Here is a 16,184-nt window from a genome sequence, read left to right as displayed (position 1 = left end):
TGGCTGAGGAAAAAGAGACCAGGAGTTTCAGATATAAATAAGGAAGATGGAACAATACCTCTGCAACGCCACCTATTGGATGGCAGCATTCCTACAAATCCATGTACAACACAATGATTTGGAATAGGAAACCAAGCCAGAAAACCATACACAGACAGCTGTTTCGGGGTGATTGCCTCTCATCAATGTGCAGCAGGTTTCTGACTTGGCTGGTGAGAGGCCTTTCACATGGGTTTTATAAGGCACTTGCCTTGTAAGTCTCCTCACTTGCCTCTCAGATGTCTTCTCACACCCCTTCTGTCTGCTTTCCTTGGGAGAGATGAAGCCCCCCCACCCGACCCATTCATCCCCTAGGTGTCTCCACACACTTTTTGGGTGCTCTCCTTAAGGAGAGATGACACCCCTCTTGACCCAAATAGAAATAACTAACCAAGGTAGTACTAGCTCACTTATATATACTCGGGGATAGCTACATAGTGAATGAATAACAAAAATCATCAGAGAAGACCTTTAATGCAGACCCCTAAAGTCAGATGAGACCAGCAAAGTAGATTCAGACCCCAAACCAGACTCCTAAGTAAGACTTAAAAAAACCCACAAAACTAATTACTCCTCCTCCCCACTTCAGCCTTGTTTCAGGGCCCTGGCCGGGCACACAGGTTGTGATGCCAGTTGGCATGAGAATGGAGCTTGTAATTCAGAACACAACATCCTGGTGCTAGGTGTCTTTGGGCCAGAACCAGCGATTGCTGTGCGGACCCCTGTTGGGAAATGCTGGCCGGTACTTACATGGAAGCCAGGTGGTCCTTGACACTGCAAGGAGCCTCTACTGTGATACCCAGAAATAGAAAGTCACTGACATTCCCTCCATGTTACCGAGATTTCTGACCTATTAGTAGATCATTCTGATTGGCTTTCCCATGGTCAGAGCATCAAGTAGATATAATGGTCATCTTTGGATGGTTTTGAGATATTTTAGGCTTTCAGTTCTTTACGTTTGTTTTCGCTGTCTCTATTTATTTTTTTCTTTTCACAGAAAGTTGGACGCTCGAGTCCGAGATGCCTTAAAGGTGTATACACACGACTGGGTGATTGCGCAGAGAAAGTAAGTGCTTGTTTGCCTGTGAGTGTCCTGCATTGACCTCCAACCCGTGGCTTTCTAGGTGTTGCAAAACCACAATTCTCAGCATGCTGGGACTTGTAGTTTTACGGTAGGTAAAGTACCGTAGGTTAGGGACTTCTGTGCTAATATCGAGCATCGGATTTGCTGGTCGCTGGATTGAGTGATAAAGTGCTAAAGTATGCACCCAGTATAGTCATGGGCGTCACATCTGGTAGTTACATTCGGTTATCCAGAGTCAGTGACCAAAAATGGGGAGGCAGATGGTATAAATGTTCGGAGGAGCTTACAATCTAATGTAAAGGGACTGAAAAGGATTATCTAATATGCAATCAGGTCACAGAAATTGAGCACAGCGTACACGCCGATGACTGCCGAGCGCCAGAGACAGCGTCAGAAGAACTTGACCCGACAAGTCTATGAACTGGATGAGGCTGCCGAAGAGAAGGGATGTGCAGAAGAACAGGTATTTATGTTCAGTTCACGCTCATGTACTTACATTGTACTATGTAAAAGGATTATCTGCCATGGACAGACAGCAGTGGGCATGGGGTGTAAAGACTGCTGGGTTTGCGTCAAACAACACTGCTCATCTGCGGGTCCTTCCTCCTCCACTTCGTAATCTGTCATCCATGTGCGGAGTTGGATTGCAGTGGGTCCCAATGTTTAGGATTCCTCGCCCATCCTACGCACTCAGTCCTGGTTCTCAGCTGCATCTCTATTTACTGGACTACGTAGCGGCAGGTGAGGTATCTGGCTGGACCGCAAGGAGAAGATATTTTTGTTTTCTAACCTCCATAGAGCCGAATGAGCATTAGGTAGCCAATAGAGGGAGCAGCAACTGCATCTATTGCACCTTGTAACATAGTTACATAGTATGTTAGGCTGAACTGGATGGACATTGTCTCCCTTCAGCCTGTTTCCATCCCCCTTTGTTGAACCAGAGGGAGGTGATCACCAACCCAGACTGTCATTCTAGTCATCATGTTCTCCTGAGGCTATACATATGCCATATAAAAATGGGCAAAACAAAATGGGGAACCCATTGTAACACTTTATTTTTAGTGTTGGTTAGCAAATTTGAAGAATTGCTAACTATAAACTGAAAAACAAATAAAGAAAATAAATATCTATACTTTAACCCTAATAAAATTGAAAAAAGTAAAGAGAGATGTATAAATTCCTAAAAAGACCTTAAAAAGGCTATGCATCACGAAAAAGAGGGGTAAGAATTATTTTGGTAGCCAACAAATAAAGTCAGCACAGTTGAACCACTTTGTGTGCAATATCAATTTAAAAAGGTGTCTGGTTAGTAAGAGGTGCAGCCCTCTGGTCATTAGGGGTTACATTTATTGAAAATGCTCTTGTATGAGTGCGCTATAAGCGGAGGCCTCCTCTCTGCGACCCCCTATCCCACTTCATAATGAGTGGTCCCCTGACCACTGCTTGCAAATGGATTACCAGAATTTCCAGATTATTGATAGGTATCTTTCAGGGAGCTAATGGATTTGCGAGTAATTGGACACTCGGTTACCAAAGCCTGATGTCCTCTCTCTGTGCACTAACCTACATCTTATCTGTAATCTTCATTCAATAGGAGGACAAAAAAAGATCATCTGCTTCCATGGACGAGACCCCTCGGGGCAGCTGGGCCTCCAGTATATTTGATTTGAAGAACTCCTCACCTGATCCCTTACTCCCGAATCTGTTGGACAGAACCCCCCTTGAGGAAATGGACCGGATCAATGCAGAGCAGAGGAGAGACAACAGGCACGCTCACATCCTTTCGCTGTACCCTGCTCCTGATGAGGTAATGCTGAGCACCGCTACTGCCAGGGAAAAACCGATATATGATTAGTATAACATTCATTACCCCGCCCTCAATCACTGAACGGAAACCAACAAACGGAGCAATTACTCTAATGGGTCTCACAAAGATATATCAGCACAGTTTAAAGGTCAAGATCTGTAGTGGGTTGTAAAGGCCAAAAGCCTACTAACGTTAAAAGTAATTGATTACAGACACAGGGATTAAAACATATGAGTAAAGACCCGGGCCTCAAACAATCATATACTCTGCAAGTAATGTATCCAAGAAAAACACAGTTTAGTCATTTTATGCTTTTTCATGACTACAACACCAATCTATTACCCTTTGCATCATTTATTCAAAGTAACCCGGCTCCTGCGCTTCTTATTACCCCTGTAACATCTTATTACGGTAACCCGGCTCCTGAGCCTGTTATTACCCTGTAACATCTTATTACGGTAACCCGGCGCCTGAGCCTCTTATTACCCCTGTAACATCTTATTACAGTAACCCGGCTCCTGAGCCTGTTATTACCCTGTAACATCTTATTACGGTAACCCAGCTCCTGAGCCTCTTATTACCCCTGTAACATCTTATTACAGTAACCCGGCTCCTGAGCCTCTTATTACCCCTGTAACATCTTATTACAGTAACCTGGCTCCTGATCCTCTTACTACCCCTGTAGCATCTTATTACAGTAACCTGGCTCCTGAGCCTCTTATTACCCCTGTAACATCTTATTACAGTAACCCGGCTCCTGAGCCTCTTATTACACCTGTAACATCCTATTACAGTAACCCGGCTCCAGAGCCTCTTATTACCTCTGTAACATCTTATTACAGTAACCCGGCTCCTGAGCCTCTTATTACCCCTGTACCATCTTATTACAGTAACTCGGCGCCTGAGTCTCTTATTACCCCTGTAACATCTTATTACAGTAACCCGGCTGCTGAGCCTCTTATTACCCCTGTAACATCTTATTACAGTAACCTGGCTCCTGAGCCTCTTATTACACCTGTAACATCCTATTACAGTAACCCGGCTCCAGAGCCTCTTATTACCCCTGTACCATCTTATTACAGTAACCCGGCTCCTGAGTCTCTTATTACCCCTGTAACATCTTATTACAGTAACCCGGCTGCTGAGCCTCTTATTACCCCTGTAACATCTTATTACAGTAACCCGGCTGCTGAGCCTCTTATTACCCCTGTACCATCTTATTACAGTAACTCGGCGCCTGAGACCCTTATTACCCCTGTAACATCTTATTACAGTAACCCGGCTTCTGAGTCTCTTATTACCCCTGTAACATCTTATTACAGTAACCCGGCTTCTGAGTCTCTTATTACCCTGTAACGCCCATTATTTTACAGTTTGACTTCACAATTCTCTTTCTATGCTTATTTCTCCATAGGATGAAGCTGTTGAACGCTCCACTATTCCTGAGGTGCCTAAAGAACACTTTGGACAGAGAATCCTGGTGAAGTGTATAGCTTTGAAGTAAGTTTGGTATATGGGTGTCCCTCAGTCTTTTCCTTTGATGCTTATATCTCAGGTGATTTCATTAGATCTTATTCCTCTTTTCTCTTTTAGGTTTGAGATTGAGATTGAACCGATATTTTGTGACATGGCCTTATATGATGCCAAAGAGAAGAAGAAAGTAAGTTGCTGAATATCATGCAGGATTATGAGCACATACAGTATATCACAAAATTACATGTATGCAGCTGAGACCTCCTGCTGTATATGAAAGTCGGGCTAACAATATACATTAAGCATCATTGAAAATGCACCTCCTTGTGGTTGCAGGTAGAGCTGCATCCTTTCCTAAAATGTTTTGTGCTCTTCAGTGTGCCTCATTGCAAATGCTTCTTTGAGGATAAAGCCTTTTAATGTTGCCATATAGCTTTATCTTAGATCATGTCAGTAGAGTGTTTGTTTATATATCTTTTTGTTGTCTCCTCAGATATCCGAAAACTTTCATTTTGACCTCAATTCAGATGCCATGAAAAATATGCTACGGACACAAGGTGGCCACCAAGCGCCCTCCACCCTTGCAAGATCTGCCATCTTCTCTATCACATATCCATCTCCTGACATTTTCCTCGTCATCAAGGTGCCTTAGGATAAGGGTGGTGGTTGTGACTGTGTATGTTGGATATGGAAGTCGCAGCTCGGGTGTGACATTCGCCATTATACGTGTTTGATATTCCCAGTCATTATAAAGAGGTTGTCCTCTTCCATTTCCCATACTGGTCGCTGCATGAGGTATATATGTTGAGTGGTCTTCATAATACTCTGTACGATATATACCAATGCTATGTATACTGTCTTACAGCTGGAGAAGGTCCTACAACAGGGGGACATAGGGGAATGCTGTGAACCTTACATGGTCCTAAAAGAAAGCGACGGTATCAAGGTGAGAGACTATGATGGCACTGGGAGGGAGACCAATAGGACAGTGGGGCACAAATATTACCCACTTCATCAAAGAAAGAAGACCCTAGCAACTAAATGGCATTGCATGGTGGCATAGTGGTTGGCAATCCTGGCTTCGAATCTTATCAAGACTACTATTGCTTGTAGTTTGTGTCGCCTTCTTGTGCCTACATGAGGTTTACTAGAGTCATTCTGGGTTACTCCCAGACTACACACATAAATGTAAAACTTTTGTTTCAGTAAATGTAACCCTTTCAAGATGTCCGCAATGCCATCCTTTGTACACTAGCACCCAGACTGTTACCCTTGGTGTGAAGAATCGCAGAATAGGCTAATGATGCGAAAGAATTAGAGATGAGCGAGCCTACTCGGTAAGGCAGTTACTCGAGCGAGCATCGCTCTTCTCGAGTAACTGCTTAGTGTTCCGAGCAGGCTCGGGTGAGCTGCGAGGGAGTGGGGGGGAGCGGAGCGGGAGGAAGAGTGAGAGAGATCTCTCCCCCCACCCAAGCCTGCTCGGATAACTAAGCAGTTACTCGAGAAGAGCGATGCTCGCTCGAGTAACTGCCTTACCTAGTAGGCTCGCTCATCTCTAGAAAGAATATGTGTCAACACACAAATACAAACCTTGAAATCTTTAATGGACCATACAAAAGTCAAAAGGACTACTCCGGTGATCAAAAAAAAAGAAAATCATTATGTAGCTAGCCCCCAAGTGTATTTATAATTTAGCTAGTGTTACCTTGGTTATGCTCGTTTCACACGGGATGAGACGTGCACTTTCATTTTTTTTCTCGTTGAAACACTGATCGATCAGTGATTAAACTGCATGGTAAGTACACAAGCAGATTTTTATGGAAGCTGAAACTGAACGGTGAACGAAAAGCGCACAATTCTTGTTCATCATTCTGTCGTTGACTGTGTTTTAAACTGAACAATTATTCTCATTCAGTTTCACTCGTTTGAAGGATTTTCTGAATGATAATTGCTCAGTCTAAACAGAGCATTAGTTATTCCTTTCTGCTCAGATGGTCATGTGATCTCAGCTCTGACCAGCTCAGCTCTATTTGGGTTTATGTGTGAAGTTTCTAATCAATTTCTCGGTCTGAGTGATGCTGTTATATGGACCTTGCCACAGAAACTGCCTAGAAGGGGACACAGACACTCCTGTCACAGTTATTGAGGATGATCACACAGCACCTGTCACACAGTTATAATAGAGGAGATCACATCTCATCCTCCTGTGACAGGCAATCGAGTGAGGGGGACAGGGATGGAAAAATGTGTTCTTTTTAAAGTGTTTTTAAGGATTTCTTCAATGAAAAACAAAGTTAAACGTACGTATTCCAGCAGTTGCACATTATATGCAACCATTGTACACCGATTAGATGAAACCACGCTTGGTTGCCGTATGCATGGGGTCTTCCCAAACCACTGATTTGTTTCATGGATAGGTGGTAAAATCTTATTTCTCACGCTTCACATGATGCATTACTCACCGTCTACTTTCATACAAGCCCTCCATCAGGGATACATTTATGATACATTAATAAAGACTTTTTGTATTTGACACATATTCTTCCATGTCATTAGCCCACTACTCTCTCTTATCTCCTCCTTGATTGCATAGCTCTAGTGTGGGATAGTCTTGTGCTGCCAGCCTTTCTTTCATTTCAACAATCACAGAATGTCATTACATTCATGTCGTTTTTTTTTGTTTTTTTTCTTCTTTTCTGGGACTGGATTATATTTGCTTTTGCAGCAGCTGCTTGACACTGAGTGCTGCTATTTAACTAGCTGCACAGTATCAAATATATACACACATACATGGCTGCTGCCATTTGACTGACCCGTTCATAAATACTTAACAACTATGAGAACAATTGGTGTGTTTACTTTGTAGGGGGATTATTTTGGAGCCTGCCACATGGCAGCCACAGCGAGCCTCCGCCAGCTGTTGCCTCTAGTTTAGTGTTTCGCCTTGTATAATAATATTGATAGGGCAGAATGGGGTGCACTCATCCTTTTAAGTTCAGTAATGGAACTGTCTCATATTTTTGGAAGAGCTTTCCCCAGTTCTCCTGGCACCCCCTTTGAAAACCCCTGTAACATTGCATTGCTGATACATCTCCGGGTCTTTCTTCCTCTGGATCCTGGAGTCACGTTGCAGAACTAATTTTCCCATTTTTTTTTTTTTGTACCACCAGAACAAGGAGAAGGTGGACAAGCTGAGAGCTCATGCAGAACAGTTCTGTTCCCGTTTGGGCCGATACCGTATGCCTTTTGCCTGGACCGCAATTCATTTGATGAACATTATCAACAGCATGGGAACATCTGAGCGGGATTCTGACTCCGAGAGCGGTAAGAAAAATTCTAAAAGTGTCATGAAGCATTAAATGGTGGACATCTGACTATTGGAACTTCTTCCCGCTGAGAGAGCCATCCATGTCTATGTGGTCTCCATTGATATAAGTGTTACGATTCAGTGCCATACATAGAGCAGATGGGACCCCATAGCCAAAATTTAAATCAGCCCCCTCCCTGTTTCTTATCGTAGTGCCTGTTTTTGCCAGCCACCAAGGACAGGAGTGCCTGGTGTTTGTTTCTTATTCCATGCTCTTTTAAATTACCTTTGGGCCAATTCTGTAACTCCTTTTTTTGTTAACAATGCAGTTCTTCTTTGGAGTATGGTTCAGGTCCTGGTGAAAAAGAGAGTTCAATCAGAGCTGGGGCCCCCTTTCTCGATGGCCCCATAGCAGTTGCATGATTTGCCCCCATTATACGTGGGCCTTCTTTTGGACTTTAATATGGCCAGCTCTGGGCAAATGGGTGCAATGGCATCCATTAATTGGTCCCTCCCCATCTAAATAGTGATTAAAAGTACACAAAATAGAACCCTTATCCATACATACAAAGGGTGGTCATAAATGGCTGCATATCCAAATGAAAGAATGTATCAAGTTGGGTCCCACAAGGCTCTGTCCTAGGCCCAGTGTTGTTCAACCGTTTTATAAATGATCTGGAGGAGGGAATGCTCACTCGAGTAACTGCCTTATCCGAACGTGCTCGCTCATCTCTAACTAAAAGCAATGGGATGAAACATAAAGGGAGGGGATACAGATCAGATATTAGACAGTGAGGAGGATCAATGAGTGGAACAGGTTACCACAGGAGGTGGTGAGTTCTCCTTCAATGGAAGTGTTCAAACAAAGGCTGGACAGACATCTGTCTGGGATGATTTAGTGATCCTGCACTGAGCAGGGGGTTGGACCCGATGACCCTGGAGGTCCCTTCCAACTCTACCATTCTATGATACTGATGTATTTATGGTCTTGCGTACTCTGCCAATATAATGACTTCATATGGGAATTTTAGAGTTCTTAAAATGGAAGGAGGGCGCATTACATGGCAGATGCAACTGCCCAAGGCAGACTAGAAAATTAGGGTCACAGCCATACTGATTACAATGGTCAACTGCCCCACTTTCTCAGTACACTACTTTTAACGCATCCTCCCAATTGTCTCGTTTTCCAGCGACTGAGGATTAGAGCTCGTCCTCTTCCATTAACAGATGTTTCCTGTGACCTTCATATCGACTCTGTTCTTCTCCCCTTCACAGATAGGAAGGGCACTTGGAATGAAAGGAAGAAGAAAGCCTTTGAGAGGCTCAGCGTTGGGGATGAAGTCGGGTTTAACTCTTTCAGACCTGCAACACTCACTGTCACTAACTTCTTTAAGCAGGTAAGAAGCATACAGCCCATGCCATGTCAGCCATAGCTGTAGGTGAAGCAGAAATGGTGTTACATTAAATCAGTGTCACCACAGGATATGCCATACAAATCTGATTGGTGGTCTGACCAACTGGCCTTAAAGGGATTGTGTCAAGTTATAAAGTTATGTCCTATCCACAGGATAGGGAATAACTTTATAATCGGTGAGGGTCTGACTGTTGGGACCCCCAATGATTCTGAGAATGAGGGTGCAATAGATCCCAGAGTGACTGGAGTGGAGGTCGTGCAGACGCAACAATGCTCCCTTCACTTAAGTGACAGCGTTGGAGATTGCCAAAGCGTTTGAACGCAATAATCTCTGGCGCTGTCATTGATGTGAATGGAGCGCCAACACACCTCTACTACATTCACCCGGGGACCGACTGGACCCCCATTCCCAGGATCAGTGGAGGTCCCAGCAGTCAAACCCCCACCAATCATAAAGCTATCACTATGCTGTGGATGGGGATAACTTTATAGCTCTATAAAAGTCCATAAGGAGTAAAGGAGCAACTAAGATGCGACAGGGACCGGGCGCCCCCTCAACCCCCCCCCCCCCCCCATCCAATTAAATAGATATACTGTCATAAGTCTGATAATGTGGTTGCTAGTGCTTAAAGGAAGAGGATGTTGTCTCTTGCAGGAAGGAGACCGTCTGAGTGATGAAGATCTCTACAAATTCTTGGCTGATATGAAAAGGCCAACGTCTGTATTGCGGAGGCTGCGGCCAGTAACGGGTATGGATGGGCACTGTACATATGTCTTATCTCTTACTACTCAGATCCGTGTTGTTTGACGTCAGTTATCCTGCTGTATCTAATCTGAACATATGTGATACTGCCTGCTTTGCCACCATATAGCATGCGTGATGGTGTCTGCTGAGACATTGTATCTAATTAGACAGTGCCAGGTCTGTCCTTGAGTTGTGCATCTAAGGCTAATCTATGTGATATGGTCTGCTGAGCCAGCGTATCTAAGCCCTGCATGTGTGATACTGTCGTCTATTCTAGAATCTGCATAATATAAGGGAAACTTCCTTTTTATTGATACAAGTAATAATTTAGAAATATTCTGTTCTTAGCTCAGTTGAAGATTGATGTCTCTCCGGCCCCTGAGACCCCTCAGTTTTGCCTATCCCCAGAACTGCGTCATGTGAAGCCATACCCCGATCCCCGTGTACGGCCCACCAAAGAAGTCCTGGAGTTCCCTCCACGGGATGTATATTCTCCCTACACATCTTACAGGTCAGACATTAACTTTCTGGTAGCAAATGCAAACAAGCTGCAGTTTAACCCTTTATACTTTTTAGAAGTCCATTCCGTGCTTAAGCATAGTTGAGAGCACCCACTGAAAAAGTGGGACTCCCTGGTTTATATAGCATGTTCCTTCAACCCCCCTACATTTCAATCAATATGATAAAATTATTATGAATGGATTGTGATTGGCACTAGATGAAAGAAAAACGGAAAGAACTTTGAGCCTCATTTATCAAACTTGTCTAATAGTACAACTGTTTTTGCTGCCCATAGCAACCAATCGCAGTGTAGCTTTCATTTCACCAGAGCAGTGTACGAAAAGAGAAGCTGTGCCAGGATTGCTTGCTACAGGCAACAAAGACGGTTTTACTCCCGGATAGTTTTGATAAATGAGGCCTTTTGTCTCAGAATTTTCTCATTTTAAAGTTTTCGCTGGTATTTATTTTTCACTGCCCATATTAATGGCCACTAAAAAATAATTATCTAGTGTGAGCGCCTCTGGACGGGCGGCAACCAGGTCATCAAGTGCTGTAACTCACTCTGAAATTCCTGTTGGGATGTCGCTGCAGTGCTCAGAAGATAATCACCAACCTCCTCCTGGCCTCTGCGCTGTGTACAGGAGCTGCAAAACGCAGGTTGCCTGGGGAGGAGTCTGGATCCTCTCTGAGCTCTGCAGCGAGACTTCAGAGGGAGTTCTAGCACTTACTGCTGTGGTTGTAGAATGGCCACGGGTTCAGGGGGTGGGAAGGGCAAATAGAGGGCGCCACTTTTTACTGTGGGGTCACTAAAGGGGGCTATTATTACTGGAGCCACTAAAGGGGGCCATTGGTACTGCCGGAGCCACTAAAGGGGGCCATTGGTACTGCCGGAGCCACTAAAGGGGGCCATTGGTACTGCCGGAGCCACTAAAGGGGGCCATTGGTACTGCCGGAGCCACTAAAGGGGGCCATTGGTACTGCCGGAGCCACTAAAGGGGGCCATTGGTGCTGCCGGAGCCACTAAAGGGGGCCATTGGTGCTGCCGGAGCCACTAAAGGGGGCCATTGGTACTGCCGGAGCCACTAAAGGGGGCCATTGGTACTGCCGGAGCCACTAAAGGGGGCCATTGGTACTACTAGTGATACTGGAATAATGGAGGTAAAAACATACATTGTGATAAGCCACGCCACTAAATCACGCTAGTATTTTTCAGTGACCAAGGTGGGAAACCTAGCAGCATAAAGCAACTCCAAAGCACTAGTGGGGTATGCCAAAACAAAAAAAAAAATTAAAATTTTGTTGCAAAGAAATTACTGACGAGTGTTCAGAGATCTGCCTGATGGAGAAACAGTTAAGGTGATGTTCCAGAAGTTTCTTACACTAGGAAATGTTCTACAACAGTCCTGGGGAGCTTGTGGAAGTGTTTCCATTGAGAAAGTGGAAGAAATTTGAGCGAGGTTTCGGAGACGTCCGGAGAAATTAATTTGCCAAGCATCCAGACAATTCAACTTACCTCCAATAACAGCGCATTGATTGCACTGTGTAAGGATACAGAGGAAGCCACGTATGCAGTCATTGTCCCACAACTGAAGCCAGGCGACGAGCCGCGTAAATGGGAATTAGCTACCACGATTCTTGGTCAGATCAACACTGCTAGTCACTCTCTTGCAAACCTCTTGTTCTCGTCCGTCTTTCATCTGATACAGTATGCCAATCAACATAATGTGCAGATTTGGGAACTAAAAATCTTCTCCATCTCTATAGAGAACATATCCAAGAGCCCAAAACTGCGTGCTCGGTGTGATGTAATAAAAGACAAGATTATCGGTCTTTTTATCTTTTTCTTGGTGAACCTACAGTAACTTGCCCCGTATACCTTGACGTGTTGGAGCAGTTACTGTGTCCCCAAGTCGCTGAGCTCTAACCTATCATCGTCTTCCAGCAAGGATGGATGTTCGGAGTTGGACGCGGTGGCCGCCCCGTTCACCAGATCTTGATCCGCTGTATTTCTTAGGCTACCTTTCCACGGGCGTTGCGGTATTCCTGCGGCGAATCACCGCTGCGGGAGCCACCGCCCGGGAGCAGGAGCCGGCAGACAGATCTCCGCTGTCAGCCTATCTGACATAGGCTGACCGTGGAGAATCACGGCAATTCGCAGCATGCTGTGAATTACCGGATGCTCATGGACAGGGCGCCGGCGCTTTCCATAGCAACGCTATTGAAAGCTTAAGACAGCGTGATTCGACAGCGATTTACCGCCAACGGAATCACGCCCATGGACAGGAGCCCTTACTCTTGGGTTACGTGAAGGACCATGCTTTCATGATTACAATGAATGATCTCCCAGATTTGTGAGCATGCATCCTTGACACGATTGTTGCGGTGGACATGTTGTAGAACGTGAGCAGAAACGGAGTACAGACTGCATATTGTTCATGCTACCGGTGGGGCCTGTGTCGAAGGTTATTGGTGTGTCCCAAAACAATTTTGAGTTGTTACATTTCCTACTTTATTTTCCTATCATTCGTACTTCCTGCTCTGCGAATGGATTAGATATGGGAGGTTTTAACGGAACCCCCTGTATATCTCCCCACCCCGTAGTCATTGTTTGATATGTATTGTTTTTAATCACCAGCTCATATGATGCTGCTACATTCTTACCATGCCAGAAGACATCTGTGGAATCTGATGGCGTGCCATCTACATGCCACAGATTACACGTCTACAGAACTCTTAGCTCTTTGCCTCCGGGCCCTGCACATCCCTTACTATACTGTTACATATGGCCCCCGTGTCCTTCTATACAAGACTATAAGTGGCTTTGCTTTTCCTTGGAGGGAGCGGCCACACTCTCGGTTCAGTTCTCTTAAGCCAGGATTTACTGAACAATAATAATCCAATTTTATAATCCTTTAGTAATTGGGACATCACTCTGCATCTGAGACCAGACATGTCCATTCCAGCACTAGCACACCCTTAAATGACACTTTTTGCAAGTGATAACCGAGGGTGTAACTTTAGGGAGGCGCAGAGACCAACAGGTACACATCTTTCACCTAACAAGACAGTAGTAGTAAATAATGGCACTGGGCATGTGTTTTGCTTGGTCTATTAGAGTCTTATCTGTTTCTGTAATTTCCCATAGACCATAATGAGAAAGAGTTGCACAGATGCATGGCCCACTGGGCTTAAAAGGGTTGGCCGATTGTGGATATTTTAAAAATGTCTGCAAATGTGTTAAAACAATTAAAAGCGACTGTAGTCTCCCATTTATCCCGCTGTGATCCAGTACTGCTACTTCCATTGTTTACGAACTGCTACCACTTCTACATTGCAGCCAATCGGAGACCACATTGGTCACGTGACCACCTTCTAGCATCACAGCTGAGATGCTGGGAGTCATGATGCCAGGAGAACAGCATTCGACCGCTGCAGCGGCCAGGTGGTAGGGGTTTCTAAAGGAGAACAGCATGAGCTGCAGCGCTGGGTTGCTGGGGAAACGAACGGGTGACTATGGCTACTTTTTAATTTTTTTTTAACAGACTTTTTTTAAAAATCGTCCATACCCGGACAACCCCTTTTAAAGACACAATCGGAGTATGTGACCCCAATTCTTTTACTATATGGGGTGTCCACATGTGAAACTCTCTAGTTAACAAACTTCACAGGTTTCCTTGCACTGTAGCGTCCCAGCCACTGACTTTGCAGGGGAAATGTGAAAGCGCTGCGTCATCTTCTTTATCAGAATCAGTGGAGGTGCTGAAGGTCGGACTCCCACCAATCATAAAGTGATGTCATATCGCGAGGATATGCCATCATGTCATAAAATGTGAATACCCCTTTAATCTCCACTGACTACTACTGTGTTTCCCCCAAAATAAGACCCTGTCTTCTATTAATTTTTGCCCTAAAAGAGGCACTGGGTTTTATTTTCAAGGGAGGTCTTATTATACTTGCCTGGCAGGCACCATCCGGGTTCCTCACGCTGGTCTTTAGATCTCTGGCGCGCTTGCTTGCAGTCCTCAGCCGCTGACAGAAGATCGCTTCCTGGTAATGGAGTTTGTAAACCCCGCCTCCAGCAGGCGATGACTCTGATTGGTTCTGCGAGCACTGCATTGATTGGCTTGAGCCGCGACGCTCGAGAACCAATCACGGCCATCGCTTGCTGGGGGTGGGGTTTACCCCATAACCACCAAGCGATCGTCTGTCGGCGGCTGAGGATTGCAAGCAAGCACTCTTGAGACCAGTGGGAGGGACCTAGTCGGCAATGTATTGCTTTTTTTGTAATGTAGTGTAGCAAGGGCTTTTTTCGAGGTAGGGCTTATATTTCAAGCCTCCCCAAAAATCATGGTAGGGCTTATTTTTGGGGAAATACGGTAGGTTAGGATGTGGTTGTTTAGAAGATTTGAGCTGGTAAATGAAGATGTTCTGGGGAACATGCATAGGACAGGAGAAGATCCAGAGGCAGCACTAGAAGGTTATTGGTAAGGATAAAGTGTAGACGATCCTGGCTGGAGGACTGCGCAGGGAATGTAAGGTAGCCGGACATTTCCTGCACTAGGTCATATAGATGTCAAAACAACTCTACTTGCAGAGAGCCACTGCAAAGGGTGGTTTCGGGTTTGGAGGACATGACATCACTATGTATTACATGGCCACCTTAGGAATTCAATGGGTGCTGTGTAAAACAGAATACGGCAGCCACTTTCACCTGGCTGATTGTCGGAGATTCCATTGAGAACCAAGTAATCAACCCATCATAGGGACCACTTAAAGGGCCACTCACCTTTTAAAGTCAGCAGCCTATTGTAAAAGAGTTATCACAGCTACATACTGTATGTGACCTGGAAATAAAGTAGGGTGCTGGATTATTAGTCATCCTATTTATAGGTACCTTTACATGGGGCGGTTATCGGATGAATTCGGGCAAGAGTCATCGCATGTACACTCCGCCGCCGACAGAGCATGGTAGTGATGGTCTGTGGCACGGCTCTCGGGTGCCCAACAGTCATCCTATGTAACGGTACCTTAAAGCTGTATTCACATGGGCAATTTTCCTCAGTGAGTTTTGTGTGTTGCGAGACGCGCAAAACTTGCAAGGAAATAGAACCCATTAGTTGCATGGAGATGGAAAGAACGCAGAAGGTCCTGTATTTTGGGTGATATTGCCCATTATGGTCTCTGCAATTTTCATGCAAGTGCAATGCGATTTTTAAATTTTTCCTATTGAAACAACATGCAGTTTTCACGCACAGCGATGTGATTCGTTGTTCTCGCGAAGCGCATTGCAGTCACGGTGAAAATTACAGGTTTAGAAGTGCAATGGACAGATATGGTGCTCGCTTGTGTGAATACACCCTAAAGACCCTCTTACACGGACCGCCAGTCTTTCAAGCGACTGCACAAGTGCTGACGTCACCGCTAAGGTCATCCGCGCTCGCGCAGAGCATTTAAACTGGAAGACTTGCCGCTGGATTGCAGCTTCTCGCTCAGCGCTTCACCTCCTATGCGAAACACTGAGCGGGGAGCATTTACACGGAATGACAAGCCAACGAGCTAACATGGTTTTTTAAGCTGACTGAAAAGTCAGCGTAAACAACCACGAACGCCAATTTATTTATTTTTTGCGTTCACACTGAATGATTATCGCTCAAATTCATTCGTTTGAGCAATAATCGTTACATGTAAATGGACCTTTACACTGCAGCCCCCCTGAGCCAAGGTAGTTGATAACAGAGAACAATAGATTACATTTGACTCAGCATGAAATGGAAAGAGAAAGAACCATAAATTGGTACGCTTCATGCAGTCTGC

General features: G+C 44.9%; 1 protein-coding gene across 5 annotated transcripts in view; it reads left to right on the top strand.

Annotated features, from left to right (window-relative positions):
* The window catches only part of DOCK6 (dedicator of cytokinesis 6), an 84,868-nt gene that overhangs the window by 26,776 nt on the left and 41,908 nt on the right, over positions 1-16,184 (top strand). For all 5 annotated transcript variants that reach the window (XM_066593624.1, XM_066593623.1, XM_066593621.1 and 2 more), the window contains exons 4-14: positions 1,037-1,105; positions 1,457-1,586; positions 2,718-2,930; positions 4,345-4,430; positions 4,524-4,590; positions 4,897-5,046; positions 5,269-5,349; positions 7,574-7,727; positions 8,986-9,107; positions 9,780-9,873; positions 10,218-10,380. In XM_066593624.1, coding sequence (XP_066449721.1) covers positions 1,037-1,105; positions 1,457-1,586; positions 2,718-2,930; positions 4,345-4,430; positions 4,524-4,590; positions 4,897-5,046; positions 5,269-5,349; positions 7,574-7,727; positions 8,986-9,107; positions 9,780-9,873; positions 10,218-10,380 — 1,329 coding nt within the window. The remainder of the gene's footprint in view (positions 1-1,036; positions 1,106-1,456; positions 1,587-2,717; positions 2,931-4,344; positions 4,431-4,523; positions 4,591-4,896; positions 5,047-5,268; positions 5,350-7,573; positions 7,728-8,985; positions 9,108-9,779; positions 9,874-10,217; positions 10,381-16,184) is intronic.

The sequence above is a fragment of the Eleutherodactylus coqui genome, chromosome 2 (genome assembly GCF_035609145.1).
Source record: "Eleutherodactylus coqui strain aEleCoq1 chromosome 2, aEleCoq1.hap1, whole genome shotgun sequence".
NCBI lineage: Eukaryota > Metazoa > Chordata > Amphibia > Anura > Eleutherodactylidae > Eleutherodactylus > Eleutherodactylus coqui.
This window is presented reverse-complemented; position numbering and strand designations above follow the sequence as displayed.